Source organism: Mustela nigripes, unplaced genomic scaffold, assembly GCF_022355385.1.
Source record: "Mustela nigripes isolate SB6536 unplaced genomic scaffold, MUSNIG.SB6536 HiC_scaffold_20, whole genome shotgun sequence".
NCBI classification, from domain to species: domain Eukaryota; kingdom Metazoa; phylum Chordata; class Mammalia; order Carnivora; family Mustelidae; genus Mustela; species Mustela nigripes.
Window position 1 is genome coordinate 1,434,669 of NW_026739436.1, and position 21,658 is coordinate 1,456,326.

Genomic DNA, 21,658 nt, shown 5'->3' on the forward strand with positions numbered 1-21,658 from the left:
TTAACCCACTGAGCCACCCAGGTGCCCCTAAATTTAGACTCATTTTGATATTAAGTCTCCACCCAAAGGTAAATATGAAATATATGTTCTAAATATGTTTACTCAATATTCATGCTTCGTTTTTCCTCATTATAATCACGAATGTTCCTATCCTTTTAAAGATGAATATGAAAGATTTTTTTAAGTCTATTCCAACATTACATTGGTTCCTTCCAATTGTAGTTACTGTAATTGTACACTCCATGTATCTTTGTTATAAATGTTATATCAAATATAAGATGGAGTTTTATGGGCAGCTATCCTAAGTAGGGCTCAAATAAAACTTTCTTTCAGAAATTCTAGTAGTATTTTTCAATTTTCAAGAACAATCATATTAATCCATTCTGAAGATTTCTCCAAAGGTCTAATAAAAGGCATCTCCTTATCCTTTTTTTTTTTAAAAGATTTTATTTATTTATTTGACAGAGAGAGAGATCACAAGTAGGCAGAGAGGCAGGCAGAAAGAGAGAGAGGGAAGCAGGCTCCCTGCTGAGCAGAGAGCTCAATGTGCGACTCATCCCACAACCCTGAGATCATGACCCGAGTGGAAGGCAGCGGCCCAACCCACTGAGCCACCCAGGCGCCCCACCTTATTCTTATTTAGGGAGGCAAAGGTGACTCTTAACAAGTTCACTTGATGTAGTCTATCTATAAGTCAACAAGAACCAGGATCATGTGACTTTGGTTTTGTCACAGTTTTCAATTAAATTCTTAAAAAAGAGTGACCATCTAATCATCTTGGGAACTCTTGTGAAAGGAGCATATGAAGAGGCTTAGGTAACTCAATTTTGGCCTCCTCCCTGTATTTTTGTCAGAAGGGCGCAAAAATGCTGTAATACAAACAACAATCACAATTTGGCCACCCGGGGAAAGCTACTTTTCAAATATTTTCACGTTTTATAAATTTGATAAATGATGTAGAGCTAAATTTTAAAAAACTAAATATAGAGTTATTGATATTTTAAAATATCATTTAAAAAGTGACTTTCTTGAATCTGCTTTTTACAAACATTCGGGTTCTCTGATACTTAAAATAAATACATTAAATGGAGTGATAGGAGGTGATAAAAATTTATCTAGAAATCTGAAAACAAACTAAGGACTTGGGTTTTGCCATCCCTGGGTCGCTAAGGACTTAACCGAAACCTCCTTAGACATCGCCCTCCGCCATACGCCAAACTATGAATAGTGTTTTGGGCGTTAATAAGTTTGCACGGCACTCTCCCAGCCAACCACCCAGATGCAGGGAGGCAGGTCTGGAACCCATGTTATAAAATTATGGATTTAGGAAAGAAAGTTCACTGTTCACAATCATACCCTAAAGAAGAATACTACTTTCAGAACTCCGCCATAGGAAATGGAAATGGCCAGCGGCCGCGTCAATTGCGTCACTCACCTCGCAGGACTGACGAGAAACTCTCGACTTTGTAGGGTTGCCTTCAAAATTGCCTGAACAAATATCCTTCATCTCTGCGACGGACAGATTCCCAAAGTTTGCTCTTATTTTTTAGTAAGTATGCCAGCAACTACTATGTAAATGTAGGCGAAAAGAAGTCCAAACAGAGAGGCCCGTCCTTCACCCGCCATCCTTTTATGTCAGGCTTGGGCCCTGGTCGGTCTTCCGGTCTCCGCTTCTACGACACAAGGGGACCTGCGTTCGGCCCAACAACGGTCGGGATGATTTCCTTTCCCTCGGAGCGCGATGGCGGCTGGTGAGGCTGGAGTAACTCTGGGGCAGCCGCATCTTTCTCGCCAGGATCTCTCAACATTGGTAAGGTTTCGTTCTGTGACATTCGGAAACAGCTCAGGAGTCGGGATAACCGGCCTTCCTAGCAGTCATTCAGACGTGACAGTGTTGAACTGTCTGGACAATGGGTTAGGAGGAAAACGCTACAGCCGGACGCAGTAAGGCACGCTTGCTCTTCGGTCTGCACTTCCCCTTGTCTTCTAGACCAGCGAGCTGTTGTGAGATCGTTGGGAATTCAACACCCGTAAGGATTATGCTCAAAAGTATGCTGTTCAGATGTCTCTAAGATTTTTATCTCTGAAGGTCTGAGAAAAGCATATATTAAACAGATTAAGTTTGCACCTTTAAAGGGCTGGGTAGGGACAGTTTCTGAGGAATGCTAAAATTGGGGGCCTTTGCTTTTCATATCTAAAGTGAAGGTTGCAGTTTTTCTTTTAAGTACAAACGCTTTCAGCATTTATTAGCCTGGGCATTCTGTTTCCGGAATAAAGACACCTTTTATAATAAAGCTATTTGTTTTGTTTTGTTTTGTTTTGTTTTGTTATCAGTAGGGAGTTGAATTGATGGTGGCGACCTGTACAAATAAAAACCAGACTCCTGGTTTGTTACACAGAGTAGATTTAATAAAATGTTTCATTGCAGGATGTTACCAAATTGACCCCACTTTCGCAGGAAGTTATCAGCAGACAAGCCACAATTAACATAGGTAAGCAAACTGATTGCATACAATATTAAACTTTGAAGTCCTGACTTGGCTATTATCCAATAATGCTTTTTAATCTCTTGTACAAATAACTGAGTTACAGAAGGATTCATATACCTATATAAATATTCATATATGTAAACTACATACTGTATATAACTTTATATATATGTTCATATATACACACACACACACGGAATGATATATTCCCGTATATATACAGATTGACATTCAGCCACAAAAAGACCTGCTAGAGTTCCTCCAGAACACAGTGACTTCAGCTCACCTTGATGGCTCAATCCTTAAATCTCTCCCTTCCGCTCAGGTCCTGGCATGGAGCCCCCAGGTAGGGCTCCCTGCTCTGCAGGGACCAGGATCCTCCTCTCCCACTCCCCTTGCTTGTGTTCCCTCTCTCACTGTCTGTTTCTGTCAAATAAATAAAATCTTTAAAAAAAACAAAAACCCGGGACGCCTGGGTGGCTCAGTTGGTTGGACGACTGCCTTCGGCTCGGGTCATGATCCCGGAGTCCTGGGATCAAGTCCCACATCGGGCTCTCAGCTCCATGGGGAGTCTGCTTCTCCCTCTGACCTTCTCCTCGCTCATGCTCTCTCTCACTGTCTCTCTCTCAAATAAATAAATAAAATCTTTAAAAAAAAAAAAAAAAACCCACAATGAAATCTCTTCATGTCTTGCTTAAGAAGCAAGTGTTACAAAAAGACATAGATGGGGATGCTTAAGTGGTCCAGTGGGTTAAACCTCTGCCTTCAGCTCAGGTCATGATCTCAAAGCCCTGGGACCCAGTACCATGGAGCTCCCTGCTCAGGGGAGTCTGCTTCTCCCTCCCCCTCTGTGGTCTCACCTCTTTCTCTCAGATAAATAAAACAAAATCTTCATTTAAAAAGTACTGGAAGTATATTTTTTAAAAAGACATAGATTTGTGAAAAAACAGTATGTTCTACGGATAAGGTTGTGCATACCAGAGGTTAAGGAAGCCCTAAAATGCTAATGAACACAGGATTATTGTTAAAACAGGTCTTCAAAAGTCTTTATATGTTATGATTAAGTAAAAATTTTTCTTAATTGGCAGCTTCCTAATTTACAACACAAGTTACTTGGTTGACTCTAAAATTTGGATATTTTAGGGTTTCTACAAATAGTAAAACCTTTTAAAACTCATAGTTATGAAGAACTTGGAAAACATACCACTTCTAAAGTATAAACAAACACTTTTCTGATTTTTATGGGTTCTCTTTTTTGTATCTCATTTTTATGCATAATTACCTCACTCAAAATACTGATAAGTTTTTAAGTACACAAAACTTTGTGTATTTTTCAATAATTTTTATTTCAAGGAGCATTTTTTTTTCCAGATCAACAATACACTTAGCAGCTTATGTTAACACACCAAGAGTGTTCGTATACAAGCTGGGTATTTAGAAACTTATCTTTGGTCGAGCCCCACAATGGGCTCTCTGCTCATTGGGGAGCCTGCTTCCTTCTCTCTCTCTGCCTACTTGTGGTCTTTGTCTGTCAAATAAATAAATAAAACTCTTTTGGGGCACCTGTGTGGCTCAGTGGGTTAAGCCGCTGCCTTCGGCTCAGGTCATGATCCCAGGGACGTGGGATGGAGTCCCGCATAGGGCTCTCTGCTGAGCAGAGAGCTTGCTTTCCTCTTTCTCTCTCTCTCTCTGCCTGCCTCTCTGCCTACTTGTGATCTTTCTCTGTCAAATAAATTAATAAAATATAAAAAAAAAAGAAACTTATCTTTGGTCTTGTTTCAGGAAAGTTTTGTATAGAAAGTGTATGTGGAAGGAGAAATTCATTATTGGTTATAGATTGGCATATTTATAATGAGTTATGCATTTGGTTTCTCTACACTAAAATATTTGGTGTAATTGGATGCACATAGATTAATTTTTTTTGTTTTTTTGTAGGTACAATTGGTCATGTTGCTCACGGAAAATCTACAGTTGTAAAAGCTATTTCCGGAGTTCACACTGTCAGGTTCAAAAATGAATTGGAGAGAAATATTACAATTAAGCTTGGATATGCTAATGCCAAGGTACATAAGATGTTCAAGTAGAAACTATGTTTATGTTACTTGTCAAATATGCAGATGGCAATTTCAACCTTTTCACTGATTACAGATTTATAAACTCGATGATACAAGTTGTCCTCGGCCAGAATGTTACAGATCCTGTGGCAGTAGTACACCTGATGAGTTTCCTACAGATATTCCAGGGACCAAAGGGAACTTCAAACTAGTCAGGTGATTGTTTTTGTAGTAAACATGCTTGTTTGTCTTGTGCTTATTTAAATATTTAAATATGTGCTAGAGATATTAAAAAATGATTAAAACCAAAGCTTTTTTTTTTTTTTTTTACAAATTCATATGTAAAGCTTGATAATATGAATTTGTTTTGATATGTAAGATATTTTGAAGAATGTTTTCTAGGTAAGAGTTGATAATACATAATTTTTTATAACAGTTTTAAAAATAATAAATATATAAATATATAATAAGAGATTGCAAGGCTGATAATTAAAATGTATTATGTATGTGCAGATTCTCTAAAGAATTACATGTAAACATGAAACCATTACATTTGGTAGTTTCTTTGGACTTTTGTTTTCAACATTGTTTCTGTTTCCTATCAGAAGAACAAAGACATTCTTAATTATTTTTTTGTGATTCCTTTGATAGTCTGCTATTTTAGGAATGTTACATTCCTTGATTCCTCAAAAGACAATATTTACATACACCAATTGATATATATGGGTACCCAGTGAAAGTTTAGATCATGAGGATATAAATATGTAATTTTTGAAAATGATAAGTTTTGTTTACATGGCATATTTTTTGTTTTTAAGGTAAGCCCTCACCTTTTTGCATTAGACTGGCCATCCCAAATGGTTTTTCAAAATGCTGGAGATTTTTCAACAAATTCCTTTTTTGGATGACCATTCCTATTCTGTAACAGTTGTATTGTTTTTCCCAAACCAATCTAATTTGTTTCAGATGATCACAATTTTACCTGCTGAAAACTATTAAAAATCTCCCACACTTTTTTAATGTAAATTTTAACATTAAAATTTACAGTCAAAATCTATAAATGCTTAAGGTATATCTTAGTAATTTTTTAATGTAAGGATTGTATATACCTAAAATTATAAATCTTTGCGCATGCAGTCTTCTTACATTTTTCAGCAGTTCTCCTGTATTATATTTCTTTCATTTTTAACTTTGATAAATTTAGTCTTACAGGAAATTGGGAAGGTGGCAGAGAGAATTCCCTGACCTTTTTCCCCACAGTTCCGTAATTGTGTCAAATCAAAGCATAACCTCTAAACAAGGAACTTGATATTGGCATAAAGTGGGTTTGTATGTTCACCCTATTTTTCATGTATCCATTACTATAACTAGTACACTTTACATATATAAAACTGGGGCTTTTGTTGTCTTTACAACAGGCGGTTGTTGTTGTCTTTACAGATATTTTTTATTGACGTAAAATTATGAAGAAAGATAACTGTACAGATACAGTTCAATTATTTTTGGCTAGTGTGTACACCTAAGTAATCAACGTTCCAATTAGCAATAATCGCGCCTCGGATAAACCTCATTGGCTACGATCCTGCCACTCTGCAAAGCTAGTAATCAGCGTTCCAAATAAGACACAGTACATTTCATTCCAAAGAATTCTCTTGTGCTTGGCCCACAATGGTTAATCATTTTCTAAATTTTTATCACCAGAAATTAGTTTTGCTTGTTGTGAGTTCATATGAAAGAGATGACACTGCATGTACTATTCTGTGGTTAGATTCTCCAATTAACATAATGTTTTTGAGTATTTTTTGAAAATTTCTTTTGCTGTATGAAGAATCAGGAATTTATTTTTTATTGCTAATTAGTGTTCCACTGTATGAATATGCTAGTTTCTTTATCACTTGTCAGGAAATAAATGAGTTATTTCTGGGTTTGGCAGTTTAATAGAGCTGCTATGAATATACATAAGCAGTCTGTTTTCTTGGACTAAAATTAAAATACCTGTTCAGTAAGTACCTAGGAGTAGAGTTGTTCAGATGTGGATTAAGAGTATGTTTAACTTTGTAAGAAAATTCCAAGGAGTTTTCCATAGTTTTGTATGAATTCACATTCTTTACCGAATTATATGAACATTTCATTTGTCTACATCTTTTCCAATATGTGATTATTTCATTTGTTAAAACTGTCTTACATATTTACTCTTTAAAATTCTAGAGGGTAAAAGAAGAGCCAAAAAAATAAAGAATAAAAAAAATAAAATTCTAGAGGGTGTAGGATGGTATCTCATTATACTGCTAATTTTTATTTCTCTGATGAATAAGGATACTGATTACTGTTTATTTTCATACTTGACATTAATGTCTCCCTTTTTTTAAAAAAAATTACTTTTTTTATTATGTTCTGTTAGTCACCATACAGTACTTCATTAGTTTTTGGTGTAGTGTTGCAAGATTCATTGTTCATGTGTCCCTTGAGTAATTTTGGGCTCAAATTTATCGGTTTTGTTAATATTTTTTTTTTTAGAATTAAACTTCTTATTTTTTATCTTTCAACTGTAAGATTTTCTTAATACCTTGTCAATAGAAATCACCTTACATGTACTACAAATACTTTTTTCCATATGTAATTTCCTTCGCTATTCACAGTGATTTTTTTTTTAAAGATTTTATTTATTTTTCGGGAGGGGAGAGTGAGCACAGGCAGACAGAGTGGCAGGCAGAGGCAGAGGGAGAAGCAGGCTCCCTGCGGAGCAAGGAGCCCGATATAGGACTCAATCCCAGGACACTGGGATCATGACCTGAGCCGAAGGCAGCTGCTTAACCAACTGAGCCACCCAGGTGTCCCCACAGTGATTTTTAATGTGCAGAAGTTTCCCATTGTGATGAAGTCTGATTTTTTTAAGAAAAGGTTTTTTGCATTCTCTGTAAGTCATCTTTTCCATCATAAGACAGGTTAAATATTCTCCTGTTACTCTTTTACTTCTAGATGCTTAATAGATTATTTTTTGTCTTTAGTTCTGTGAAATATTTGAAATTGATTTTCATGTATAAGGGTTAGGATTTTTTCCTACATAATTACATACTTGTTCCAATATGAGTTGTTGAAAACTCTTCTATTTCTATCATTCCATTTCCTTAGTATTTACATTCATATGTGAGTCTTTTTCTGGATACTACTCTTTTTTTGGTGAATTATTTGTGGTTATAATAATGATATAATATCTTGAATACTGTAATCTTATTTCTTTTCCATTTTTTATTTAAATACAACTATTTAACATATACAGTATTATTAGTATTACAGGTAGAATTCGTGATTCATAAGTCTTTTGTAACACCCACTGCTCATTACGTCACTTAATACCCTTCACCCAGTTACCACATCCTTTCACCCACCTCCCCTCCAGTAACCTTCAGTTTGTTTCCTAGAGTTGAGAGTTTTTTATGGGGGTTGTCTGGGGGGCTCAGTAGGTTGAATGTCTGCCTTTGGCTCAGCTTATGATCTTGGGCTCCTGGGATCAACTCCTGCATTGGGAGTTTGCTCAGTGGGAGTTTGTTTCTCCCTCTTCCTTCTCCCTTTATCCCTCCCCCTACTCATGCTTGCTCTCTGACAAGTAAATAAAAATATTTTTTAAACAGTCTTATCATTTGTCTCCCTCTCTGTTTTTGTCATCTTATTTTTCCCTCCCTTCCCCTATGCTCCTGTTTTATTTCTTAAGTTCCACATACGAGATCATATGATCATTGTCTTTCTCTGATTTGACTTATTTCACTTAGCATAATACTGTCTACTTCAATCCATGTAATTGCAAATGGCGATATTTCATCCTTTCTGATGGCTGAGTGGTAGTCCATTGTGTGTGTGTGTGTGTGTGTGTATATAACCATGTCTTTATTCATTCATCTGTCAGTGGACATCTGGGTTCTTAACACAGTTTGCCTTTTGCAGCCATTGCTGCTATAAATATAGGGGTGCAGGTGCCCCTTCAGATCACTATGTACAGATCACTCTGTATCTTTGGAGGAAATACCTAGTAGAGTAACTGCTGGGTCATAGGGTAGCTCTATTTTTCTATTTTTAATGTCTTGAGAAACCTACATACTATTTTCCAGAGTGGCTGCACCAACTTGCATGCATTTTCATCAACAGTGTAGAAGGGTTCCCTTTTCTCTGTATCACCTCCAACATTTGTTTTTTGCTGTCTTGTTGATTTTCACCACTCTAGCTGATGTAAGGTGGTATCTCATTGTGGTTCTGATATGAATTTCCATAATGCTGAGTGATATTGAACATTTTTCATGTGTCAGTTGGCCATTTGTATGTCTTTGCAGAAATGTCTTAATGTCTTCTGCCCATTTCTTAGGACTGGGTTATTTGTTCTTTGGGTGTTGAGTTTGATAAGTTCTTTATAGATTTGGGGTACTAGCCTTTATTTGCAAATATTTTCTGATTGGTTTCATTGACTGTGATATTTGTTGTGCAGAAGCTTTTTATCTTGATGAAATCCAAAAAGTTCATTTTGCCTTTGTTTCCCTTGCCTTTGGAGACATGTCTAGCAAGAAGTTGCTGCAGCCAAGTCCACAGAGGTTTCTGCCTTTGTTCTCCTCTAGGATATTGATGGATTGCTGTCTCGCAATTAGGTCCTTCATCCATTTAGAGTCTATTTTTCTGTGTGGTATAAGAAAATGGTCCAGTTTCATTCTTCTGCGGTCACTTTCCATTTTCCCAACACCATTTGTTGAAGAGACTCTCTTTTTTTTTTCCATTGGATTTTCTTTCCTGCATTGTTCATCCCTTTGGCTGTTTGGGGTCTTTTATGGTTCCATACAAATTTTAGGATTATTGTTCCAACTCTGTGAAAAATATTGATGGTATTTTGATAGGGATTGCATTACAGTATAAATTGCTCTAGGAAGCGTAGACATTTTAACAATATTTGTTCTTCCCAGTTGATGAGCATGGAACATTTTTCCATTTATTTGTGTCTTTCTCAATTTCTTTCATGACTGAGGATAGATTTTTTTGGCTCTTTGGTTAAGTTTATTCCTAGGTATGTTGTGGTTTTGGGTGCAACTATAAATGGGATCGACTCCTTAATTTCTCTTTCTTCTGTCTTGCTGCTGGTATATACAAATGGAACTGATTTCTGTGCATTGATTTTATATGCACAGATTTTATATGATACTTTACTGAATTCCTGTATGAGTTCCAACAGTTTGGGAGCAGAGTCTTTCAAGTTTTCCACATAAAGTATCATATCACTTGTGAAGAATGAGAATTTGACTATCAATTCAGATGCATTTTACTTACTTGTTGCATAATTGCTGAGGCTAGGACTTCTAGTACCGTGTTGAACAACAGTGGTTAAAGTGGGTGTCACTTTAACTGTGGGTGTCACTGTTCCTGAACTTAAGGAAGAAGCTCTCAGTTTTTCCCCATTGAAAATGATATTTACTGTGGACTTTTCATAAGTGGCTTTTATGATACTGGTGTGTGCTGATTACACGTTATCACATACCTGTATCCTTACATTATAAGAAATTTTAATGAAGAAAGAATGTTGTACTTTGTCAAATGCTTTTTCTGCATCTATCAAAAGGATCATATGGTACTTGTCCTTTCTTTAATTAATGTAGTGTATCACATTGATTGATTTGCAGATGTTGAACGAAACTTGCAGACCAGGAATAAATCCCACTTGGTCATGATGAATAATCCTTTTATTATACTATTGGATCATATTGGCTAGGATCTTGTTCAGTGTCTTGGCATCCATGTTCTTCAGAAATGGTCTGTAATTCTCCTTTTTGGTGGGATCTTTGGTTTTAGGTTAAGATAATTCTGGCCTCATAGAAGGAGTTTGGAAGTTTTCCTTCCATTTCTATTTTTGAAACAGCTTCAAATGAATAGATATGATTTCTTTTCTTTTTCTTTTTCTTTTTTTTTGTTCTTTTTCTTTTCTTTTTTAAGGATCTTATTTATTTATTTGACAGAGATCACAAGTAGGCATAGAGGCAGGCAGGCAGAGAGAGAGGAGGAAGCAGGCTCTCTGCTGAGCAGAGAGCCCGATGAGGGGCTCGATCCCAGGACCCTGGGATCATGACCTGAGCTGAAGGCAGAGGCTTAACCCACTGAGCCACCCAGGTTCCCGTCTTTTGGTTTCTGTTTCTTTGATTTCTGCTCTAATCTTGATCCATTTCTCTTCTCCTGCTAGGTTTAGGCTTTCTGTGCTGCTTTTTCTCCAGCTCTTTTAAGTGTGGGTTTACTCTTTTAAGTAAGAGTTTCCTCTTAGGACTGCCTTTGCTGTATCGGGAAGGGTGTGAATGGTTGTGTTTTCATTTTCGTTTGTTTCCATGAATTTGTTAAATTCTTCTTTAATTTCTTGGCTGAGGCATTCATTCTTTGGTATGATGCTCTTTAGCATACATGTATTTAGTTCTTCCCAAATTTCCTCTTATGATTGAGTTCCAGTTTCAAAGCATTGTGGTCTGAAAATAACTGGGAATGATCCCAGTCTTTTGGTCCCAGCTGAGACCTGATTTGTGACCCACTATGTGACATATTCTGGAGAATGTTCCATGTGAGGATTGTGTATTCTGGTGCTTTATGAAGAAATACTTTGACTATATCTTTTAAGTTTACCTGATCCAGTGAGTCATTCAAAGCCCTTGTTTCCTTATTAATCTTATGCTTAGATGATCTGTCCTTTGCCGTGAGTGGGGTGTTAAATTCCCCTCCTATTATTGTATTATTATCTCTGTGTTTCTTTAATTTTGTTGTTAATTGGTTTATACACTGGTCCCATGTATTCACATGTTCCCATGTGAGAGGCATAAATATTTACCATCATTAGATCTTCTTATTGGTTAGCCTATTTAATTATGATATAGTGTCCTTCTTCATTTCTTATTACAGCCTTGGTATAAAATCTAGTTTACTGACGTAAGGATTGCCATCCCAGTTTTCTTTTGATATGCATTCACATTATAAATAGTTGTTCACCCTCTCACTTTGAACCTGGATATGTCTTTGGGTCTAAAGTGAGTCTCGGGGCGCCTGGGTGGCTCAGTGGGTTAACCCGCTGCCTTTGGCTCAGGTCATGATCTCAGGGTCCTGGGATCGAGTCCCGCATCGGGCTCTCTGCTCAGCAGGGAGCCTGCTTCCTCCACTCTCTCTCTCTGCCTGCCTCTCTGCCTACTTGTAATCTCTCTCTGTCAAATAAATAAATAAAAATCTTTAATTAAAAAATAAAAAAGGCCAAGGACCCTTTTAAAAAATTAAAAATAAAGTGAGTCTCTTGCAGACAGCATATCAATGGCTCTTTATCTTTTTATCTAGTCTGATAACATGTGCCTTGTTATTGGAGTATTGAGCTCATTTACATTTGGAGTAACCATTGAAAGATAGAAATTTATTGTCATTGTATAACCTCTAAAGTTACTATTTGTTTGTATTGTCTCTGTTCTTTTCAGGTGGTCTCTCTCATCACTTAAAGAATCTCTTCTAGTATTTCTTACAGGGCTGCTCTAGTGTTCCCAAATTCCTTACTTGTTGTTCGTGGCAATTCTGGACCTCTTTCTCTTTGGAATGATAGCCTTGCTGGATCAAGAATCTTTGGCTACAGACGTTTCCCATTTATAACAGTGAGTCTCAAATGCCAGTCCTGGGGCACCTGGGCGCTTAACAGTTAAGTAGCTGCCTTTGGCTCAGGTCATGATCCCATGGTCATGGGATCGAGCCCCACTTTGGGCTCTCTGCTCGGCAGCAAGCCTGCTTCTCCCTTGCTCTCTGTCTGCCTCTCTGCGTACTTGTGCTGTCTCTCTGTTAAATAAATAAAACCTTTAAAAAAAATAAAATGCCAGTCCTTTTTTGTGGACCGACAGGTTTTGTGGACAGGTCTGCTGCCAGGCATCTGTGTCCATCCTTGTTAGTGCAGGACCTGGTCTCCTGAGCTGCTTTCAGGGTTTTGTCTTTGTCTCTGAAATTTGCAAGCTTCAATACTCTATGTTGGGGCATTGACATATTAGCATTGATTTGAGGGGAGGTTTTCTGTGCCTCCTGGACTTGATTATCTGCCCAGATCATAGAAGTTCTCAGCTACAATCTCCCCTTCTGGGATCCCAATAATTTTAATAATGTTTTGCTTTATGTTAACACTTATCTCTCAAATACTCCCGTCATGATCTAGTAGTTGCTTCTCTTTCTTTTCTCAGTTCTTTATTCTCCATTATTTTGTCTTCTGTATCACTGATTCTCTCTTCTTCCTCATTTATCCCAGTAGTTAGAGACTCCATTTTTTATTGTGTCTCAGTAATGGTATTTTTTAAAAAATACTCATTTTTTTTTCTTTAAGATTTTATTTATTTATTTGACAGTGAGAGAGAGCACAAGCAAGGGGAGTATCAGAAGAAGAAACAGGCTTCCCACCAAGCAGGGAGCCTAAAATAGTGCTCTATCCTAAGACTCTGGGAATGTGACCCGAGCCACCCAACGACTGAGCCACCCAGGCGCACCAGTAATGGCATTTTTTATTTCAACCTGGTTAGACTTTAGTTCTTTTATTTCTCCAGAAAGGGATTCTTTAGTGTCTTCTGTGCTCTATTCAAGACCAGCTAGTATCTTTATAATCATTATTCTGGACTCTAGTCCCCACATCATACTTATGTCCATGTTGATTAGATCCCTGGCAGTCAGTACTGTTTCTTGTTTTCTCTTTTGAGGTGAGTTTTTCCACCTTGTCATTCTGTCCAGAGAATTATAGATGAATAAGAGAACAAGGCCCTAAAATGCCAAGGATGACTCCAGAGAAATATACACTAAACTAATCAGGAGAAACCCGAAACCACAAAAAAAAAATTTTTTTTTTTTTAAAAAGGAGAATATAATCAGACAGGTGAACAGAATAGAGCAATAGGCACACCTGGGTGGCTCAGTTGGTTAAGTTGTCTGCCTTTGGCTCAGGACATGATATCAGGTCCCACATGGGCGGGGATGGGTAGGTCCCTGCCCAGGAGAGAGTCTGCTTCTCCCTCTTCCTGCTGCTGCTACTGCTTGTGCACTCACTCTGTCTGTCAAATAAATAAATAAAATATAAAAAAAAAAAAGATTCAAGAAAACTGGCGGCATCACGTTACCTGATTTCAAGCTTTACTACAAAGCTGTGATCACCAAGACAGCATGGTACTGTCATAAAAACAGACACATAGGCCAGTGGAACAGATTAGAGAGACCAGATATGGACCCTCAACTCTATGGTAAAATAATCTTCAACAAAGCAGGAAAAAATATACAGTGGAGAAAAGACAGTCTCTTTTTAATAAATGTTGCTGAGAGAACTGAACAGTTATATGTAGAAGAATGAAACTCGACCATTCTTTTACAACGTACACAAAGATAAACTCAAAATGGATAAAAGACCTCAACATGAAACAGAAATCCGTCAGAATCCTAGAGGAGAACATAGACAGTAACCTCTTCGATAACAGCCACAGCAACTTCTTTCAAGATAGGTCTCCAAAGGCAAGGAAACAAAAGCGAAAATGAACTTTTGGGACTTCGTCAAGATCAAAAGCTTCTGCGCAGCAAAGGAAATAGTCAACAAAATGAAGAGGTAACCTATGGAATGGGAGAAGATATTTGTAAATGACAGTACAGACAAAAGGTTGATACCCAGCATCTATAAAGAATTCCTCAAACTCAACACACACAAAACAAATAATCATATCAAAAAATGGGCAGAAGACATGAACAGACACTTCTCCAATGAAGACATAAAAATGGCTATCAGACACATGAAAAAATGTTCATCATTACTAGCCATCAGGGAGATTCAAATGAAAACCACATTGAATGGCCAAAATTAGCAAGGCAGGAAACAACGTGTGTTGGAGAGGATGTGGATAGGGTGAACCCTCTTACACTGTTGGTGGGAATGCAAGTTGGTGCAGCCTCTTTGGAGAACAGTGTGGAGGTTCCTCAAGAAATTAAAAATAGAGCTTCCCTATGACCCTGCCATTGCACTCCTGGGTATTTACCCCAAAGATACAGATGTAGTGAAAAGAAGGGCCATCTCTACCCTAATGTTTATAGCAGCAATGGCCACGGTTGCCAAACTGGAAAGAACCAAGATGCCCTTCAACAGACAAATGGATTCCATGGAGCACTGGTTGTGGTGCAAAAACAATTGAATACTGTTATGCTGAAACGAAATTTTTTTAAAAATTTACATTAAAAAAAGGCAATATAATCAGACATGTGAACAGAACAGAGCAATATGCTAGATTGTGGGTGTATTTTGGTCTGTTAGAAGAAACTTAATCACATAATTGTAAAAAAAGAAAAAATATTGTAAAGAAAGAAAAAGAAAATGAAATTCAGTAAAAGGATAGAATGTAAAGTAGAAAATTTGAAGACTTTAAGAAAAAACAAGAATATAATCAGACAGGTGAACAGATTAGAGCAATACAGTAGAATTTGGGTATTAGAAACTACATCCCAGAATTGTAAAGAAAGGAAAGCTTGGATGTATATAAAAGTGATACTACATACAAAGAACTGTACAGTTACAGAATGTAACTGCAAAGGTGAAAATGATAAAAGACTTAATGATTTGATAACCTAAGAAATTGGTTGAAAAGGAAAAAGAAAAAATTAAAATTGAAATCATGCAGGGTCATCCCTCACCAGAGCAGATTTCTAAAAATTCCAATTTTGTGCTCATCTGCTTTTCAACTTTCCTTTAGCTGGCTAATGGAGGCTCACTCCCCGCTTCAGTCTATCTTCCCATATATCCCATCAGATTCACTATAAAAAACTAATAAAAAATTATTGTCCTGTACTCCTCTGCCTCTTCCTCCTTTTATAGAACTATTCTATCACCAGAAAGCTCTCTCTCTCGATGTCTGTTTAAAAAGTCTATTGACTTTTTATGTCTTGACTATTCTCCTGCATAATCTTTAATCCTTAGCAACCACTAATCTGTTAGTATTAATTTTTTTTGTTTTGACATGTTACATAATTCAATGTACTCTAAATTGACTTTTGACATTGATTTTTTTTCACTCGGTCTTTGAGAGACATCCAAGAAGTTATTGAGCATGTCAATAAGCAGCTCATTTTTTGTTTCTCTTGTTTTTAGTAAACTTTATCTTCTAGATTGGTTTTAGGTTTGCAGCAATATTGAATAGACGGTATAGCGATTTGTCATATGCCTTCATCCCTTGGCATATATAGCTTCCTCCATTTTTAGCATGCCCAACCTGAATGGTATATCTGTTGTAAATAGTGAATCTAATATTGACACATCATCATTATCCAAAGTCCAAAATTTTATTAGGATTCAGTGTTGGTGTTGTATGTTCTGTGGATTTGCACAAATTATAAAACCTGTTTTCATAGTTACACTGTGGTGCAGAGTAGTTCACTAACCTAAAAATCCTCACCTGTTAACTAACACTCCTCTCTAACCCCTAGCAACTACTGAGCTTTCTGTTGTCTCCAAAGTTTTGCCTTTTAAAATTTCTATTAGATTTTTATACTTACACGTTTTACATTTAGAACTGTGATCCCTGGGCGCCTGGGTGGCTCAGTGGGTTAAGCCTCTGCCTTCGGCTCAGGTCTTGATCTCTGTGTCCTGGGATCGAGCCCCACATCTGGCTCTCTGCTCAGCAGGGAGCCTGCCTCCCCCTCTCTCTCTGCTGGCCTCTCTGCCTACTTGTGATCTCTGTCTGTCAAATAAATAAATAAAATCTTAACAAAACAAAACTGTGATCTCTTTTGAGTTCTTTTTTTTTTTTTAATTTAAACCCATCCCACTACCTACTTTCCTTCTGGTAACCATCAGTTTGTTGTCTAGAATTTCAAATCTCTCGTTCTTTTACTTTTTTCTCCTTATGAGTAAAATTACATAGTATTTGTCTTTCTCTGACTTGCTTATTTTGCTTAGTATTATACCTTTTGAGTTAATTTTTGTTCCAAGTATTAGATCCATGTCTAGATTTTTTTTTTTTTAGATTTTTTATTTTTTTATTTGACAGAGATCACAAGTAGGCAGAGAGGCAGACAGAGAGAGAGGAGGAAGCAGGCTCCCTGCTGAGCAGAGAGCCCGACATGGGGCTGAATCTGAGGACCCCTGGATCATGCCCTGAGCAGAAGGCAGAGGCCTTAACCCATTGAGCCACCCAGGCGCCCCTACATTCATTTTTTCATATATTGCTGTCCCACTTTTTTCACATCCACCATTTGTTGGAGAGATTATCTTTGCTTCATTGTATTGCCTTGGTCCCTTTGTCCAATGTCAGTAAGCTATATGTTAATCTTTTCCTGTGGGTTCTGTTATATTGACATATTTGTCTATTTGCTAATACCACATTATCTTGATTACTGTAGCTTTTAAATTTAAGTGTTAAAGGAGAATAGTATGCTGTAATTATGCTGTAATTTTGTTATTCTTTAACAAAAGAAGATTTTTATTAGCTGTTTTTAGTGCATTGCCTCTCCATAAAGAGTTGAAAATTAAGTTGTTGATACACATAAAGTAATTTACTGGGATTTGAGTTGTTATTTCTCTTAATCTTATAACAGTTTTAGAAAGAGCTGATGTCTTATATTTGGGTAGTCCCATCCATGAACTTGGACTCACTGTCCATTTATGTAGTCCTTTGATTTTGTTCATCAAAATATTGTAATTTTCTTCCTTTTGATTTTGTATATATTTTGTTAGATTTTTATCTAAATGTTTTATTTTTAGAGATCCCAGCATCAGTAGTTTGTTTTTTTAAGTTCTAATTTTAGTTCATTGGTGGCATACAGGAAAATGATTGATTTTTGTATCTTAACCTCAGATCTATAGCATACTATAGTTATTTACTAGTTCCAGGACCTTTGATTACTTCCTTTGGATTTCCTAAATAGATGGTCGTATAATGTGCAAGTAAAGATGATTTTATTCTTTCATTCTTAATTGTGATCTTTCATTTCCTTTGTCTTACTGCATTAGCTAGGACTTCCATTATGTTCAAAAGCAAGGGTGAGAGGAGAGCTTTATCTTTCCCTAATCTTAGTTGAAAAACATTCTTTCTCACCATTAATTATGATGTTAACTGTGGGGTTTTGTAAGTAATCCTTGTTAATTTGAAAAGGGCATCCTTTATTTCTAGTTTGGTAAGAGTTTTTTAATGAATTGTTGGATTCTGTTAAATGTTTTTTCTGTATTTGCTGATAAAATAGTATTTTTTTTTCTTCTTTAACCTGTTGATGGTAAGAATTACATAAGACTTTATTTATTTGACAGACAGAGATCACAAGCCAGCAGAAAAGTAGGCAGAGGGCGGGAGTGTGGGTGTGGGAAGCAGGCTCCCCGCGGAGCAGAGAGCCCTATGTGGGGCTCGATCACAGGACCCTGAGCATGACCTGAGCCGAAGGCAAAGGCTCTAACCACTGAGCCACCCAGGCACCCCACATTAGTAGTTTTCAAATGTTGAACCAGCCTTGCATACCCAGATTAAATAGTTTCATACTTAAATGTTTGGTAGAAAACACAGTGAGCCTGTTTGTTTCTGGTACTTTCTGTTTTGGAAGAATAATGATTGATTTTATTTCTGTAATTGATGTAGACCTGTTTGCATTATCTTTTTCTTGTGTGAATTTTGTCAGGTTGTATCTTTCCAGGAGTTGGTTCCTTCCATTCAGAATATCAAATTGATAGGCATAAAGTTGTTGATAATATTCATTTTTTTTCAATTTTGCATAAGGATCTTTGTGAAAGGCCATCTTTCATTTCTGGTATTTGTCATTTGTATACTCCTTTTTTTTTTAGCCAGAGGCTGCTTTTATTGATGTGTGCAAAGAACCACCTTTTTTGTTTTATAAGTTTATTTCTGTTGATTTCCTATTTCCAATTTTGTTGAGTTAGCATACTTTTTTAATGCTAAATAGTATTCTGTCATGTGCATGCAGCAATGTTAGCCATTCACCTATTATAAAACATTTTGAGGGTACCTGGCTGGCTCATTTGGTGGAGCATGCATGGCTCCTGATCTTGGGATTCTGAGTTCAAGCCTCACTTGGTGTAGACATTACTTAAATAAATATATATATATTCTTTTAATGTTGGTTGCTTGTTGGGGTGCCTGGGTGGCTCAGTGGGTTAAGCCTCTGCCTTCTGCTCAGGTCATGATCTCAGGGTCCTGGGATTGAGCCCCGCATTGGACTTTCTGCTCAGCAGGGAGCCTGCTTCCTCCTTTCTGTCTCTGCCTGCCTCTCTGCCTACTTGTGATCTCTGTCAAATAAGTAAATAAAATCTTTTTAAAAAAATAGAATTTTGGTTGCTTCTAGTTTGGGGCAGTGAAATAAAAAAGCTGCTAAGAACAGTTATGTATAGGTTTTACACAGATCTACTTTTTCTTTTCTCTGAGACATATGCCTGGGTAAGTGATTACTGAGTTACAGTAATTTGTTTAGTTTTCTTAGAACATACTAACCTATCTTTCTAGAGTATCTACTGTTTTATATTTCTACCAATGGTATATAAGAAATCTACTTTCTTATCCTCATCAATATGTGTGATTGGGGCTTTTTTTTTAAGGTCTTCCAGGTTTTTATTTAAATTCAAGTTGGGTAACGTACAGTATTCGTTTCAGTGGTGGAATTCACTGATTCATCAGTTTCTTATAACACCCACTGCTTATTATATCCCATGATCTCCTTGCTAATGCATCACACAATTACCCCATCTCCTTACCCACCTCCCCTACAGCAGCCCTGTTTATTCTCTATTGTTCTGAGTCTCTTGTGATTTTTTTCCCTCTCTATTTTTTGGGGTTTTTCTTAAGATTTTATTTATTTATTAGAGAGAGAGAAACAGAGACAGCAGGAGGAGACGGGGGCACAGAACAGAAAAGGGGGCAGAAGGAGAGGGAGAAGCAGATTCCTTGCTGAGCATCACCCGTTTGGGACTCAGTCCAAGACCCTGGGATCATGACCTGTTCCAAAATCAGATGCTTAATGACTGAACCACCCAGGTGCCCCTCCTTCTCTGTTTTTATCTTACTTTACTTTTCCTTCTCTTATACATTCTCTTTTGTTTCTTTCTTTTTCTTTTTTTTTCTTAAGATTTTACTTGACAAAGATCACAAATAGGCAGAGAGGCAGGCAAAGAGGGAGAGAGGAGGAAGCAGGCTTGCCACTGAGCAGAGAGCTACCCAGGCGCCCCCATTCTGTTTTGCTTCTTAAGTTCCACGTGAGTGAAATCATATATTTGTCTTTCTCTGATTGACTTATCTAGCTTAGCATAATAGTCTCTTCCTCTATCTACATCATTGCAAAAGCAAGATTTCATTATTTTGATGCCTAAGGCTATTTCTTATTTTAGCTGTTCTAATAGGTTATAGTGAACTTGCATTTCCCTGGCTATGGTTGAGCTAAATGACAATGAAAGATAACAAAATTTGTGGTATTTCCTAAGCAATGCTTTGGAAGAGAGATGGATAGCACCAAAAGCTTACATTACAACAGAGTGAAATTTCAAATTTATAATTAACCTCACAGCTTAAGATACAAGAACAAGGAGAGCGAAATTAATTCAAAGCAGGCAGAGAAGAAACAAATAAAACCAGAAATATGGTGGAGAGAATCAATGAAATAAAAAGTGATTTTTCAAACAGATCTAGAAATTTAAAAAGCTTTAGCAAGACTGAGAAAAGAAGACTAAAGGCACAAGTTACTGATTTCAAGAATGATCCTGTATGTATAAGACAAGACCCTGGCAATATCAAAATAGAGACTACTATATGCACCTTTACATAAATAAGATCATGGATGTCTTAAGCATTGCAGACTGTTGTAAGTCACCTGGCATGAATTACTTAGATTGAATGTCTCATAGATAATAAGTAAGTTGAACTTATATTTGAAAAACTTGAGAAAGGGGACATCTGGGTGGCTCAGTTGATTAACCATCTGCCTTCAGCTCAAGTCATGATCTTATGGTCCTGGATCCAGTCCCACATTGGGCTTCTTGCTTACTGGCGAGCCTGCTTCTCCTTCTGCCTGCTGTACCCCCTGCTCATGCTCTCTCCCTCTGACAAATAAAACCTTGAAAGAAAATTTTTAAAAAACAAGAAGTTTTTAGTTGTATGTGGTTTTGGTGCAGAATTCTTCTGTACATTAAATAAGAAGTAAAGTGAATTCTCTACACTAGAAGAGGACAGAGCAGGACAAGCAACTCTTTGTAAATGTAGTACCACCCTAATGCCAAATCAAAGAGAGTACAAAAAGAGAAAAAAAAAAACTGCAAGTCTAGTATTCTAAATGTATATAGGCACAAAGGTTACTTACATTTAGCACATAAAATTGAGAAATATGTAAAAGACTTAAGTAGCATGAGAAAATAGGTGTTCATTTTAGGGGATAGCCAGGCCAATATAGTATTTGCAAAGTATTCAGTGATATTCTCCTTATCAGGAGACTAAGAAGAAAAATTCTATGTTCATATAAATTGATGAGGAAAAAATTCAACTTGATAACTAGGAATGCAAATTTCTTCATCTTGATAAAGAACTGCTACAACAAACCTTATGTGAAAATGGGATAAGACTTAATGTTTCACCTTAAGTTCAGTAATAGTGAATGCAAAGATACCATCTCTCACCATTTTTATTATATGTGGTACTAGAAGTTGTTATGTAAGGCAAGAAAATGTAATAAAAGACATAGACATTGGAAAGAAAAAAACTTTTTTTTACAAAGAAAGATTAAGGGGAATATAGACTTTTCAATAAATAGTCCTACAGCAGTTCAATGTCTGTAGTCAGAAGAAAAACAAAAAAAAAAATGAGTCTGGTCTTAAACCAGACACCTTTGATTCAAGCTGTACCCTTCAGGGTGCCTGGCTGACTCATTTAGTGGAGTATTTAACTCGTGATTTCATGGTCATAAGTTTGATCCCCACACTGGGCATAGAGGTTACTTTAAAAAAAAATAAACCACAAAAATGTACACTTTAGGGGCGCCTGGGTGGCTCAGTGGGTTAAGCCACTGCCTTCGGCTCAGGTCATGATCTCAGGGTCCTGGGATCAAGTCCCGCATCGGGCTCTCTGCTCAGCAGGGAGCTTGCTTCCCTCT

General features: G+C 36.9%; 1 protein-coding gene and 1 pseudogene across 1 annotated transcript in view; one reads left to right on the top strand and one right to left on the bottom strand.

Annotated features, from left to right (window-relative positions):
* Positions 1 to 1,692: 1,692 nt before the first annotated feature.
* The window catches only part of LOC132008023 (eukaryotic translation initiation factor 2 subunit 3, X-linked-like), a 42,085-nt gene continuing 22,119 nt past the window's right edge, over positions 1,693 to 21,658 (top strand). The window contains exons 1-4 of the mRNA XM_059386413.1: positions 1,693 to 1,810; positions 2,429 to 2,492; positions 4,425 to 4,552; positions 4,638 to 4,759. Of these exons, the coding sequence (XP_059242396.1) occupies positions 1,742 to 1,810; positions 2,429 to 2,492; positions 4,425 to 4,552; positions 4,638 to 4,759 (383 nt within the window). The 5' untranslated portion in view covers positions 1,693 to 1,741. The remainder of the gene's footprint in view (positions 1,811 to 2,428; positions 2,493 to 4,424; positions 4,553 to 4,637; positions 4,760 to 21,658) is intronic.
* LOC132008060 (U4 spliceosomal RNA) lies at positions 6,022 to 6,143 on the bottom strand (annotated as a pseudogene).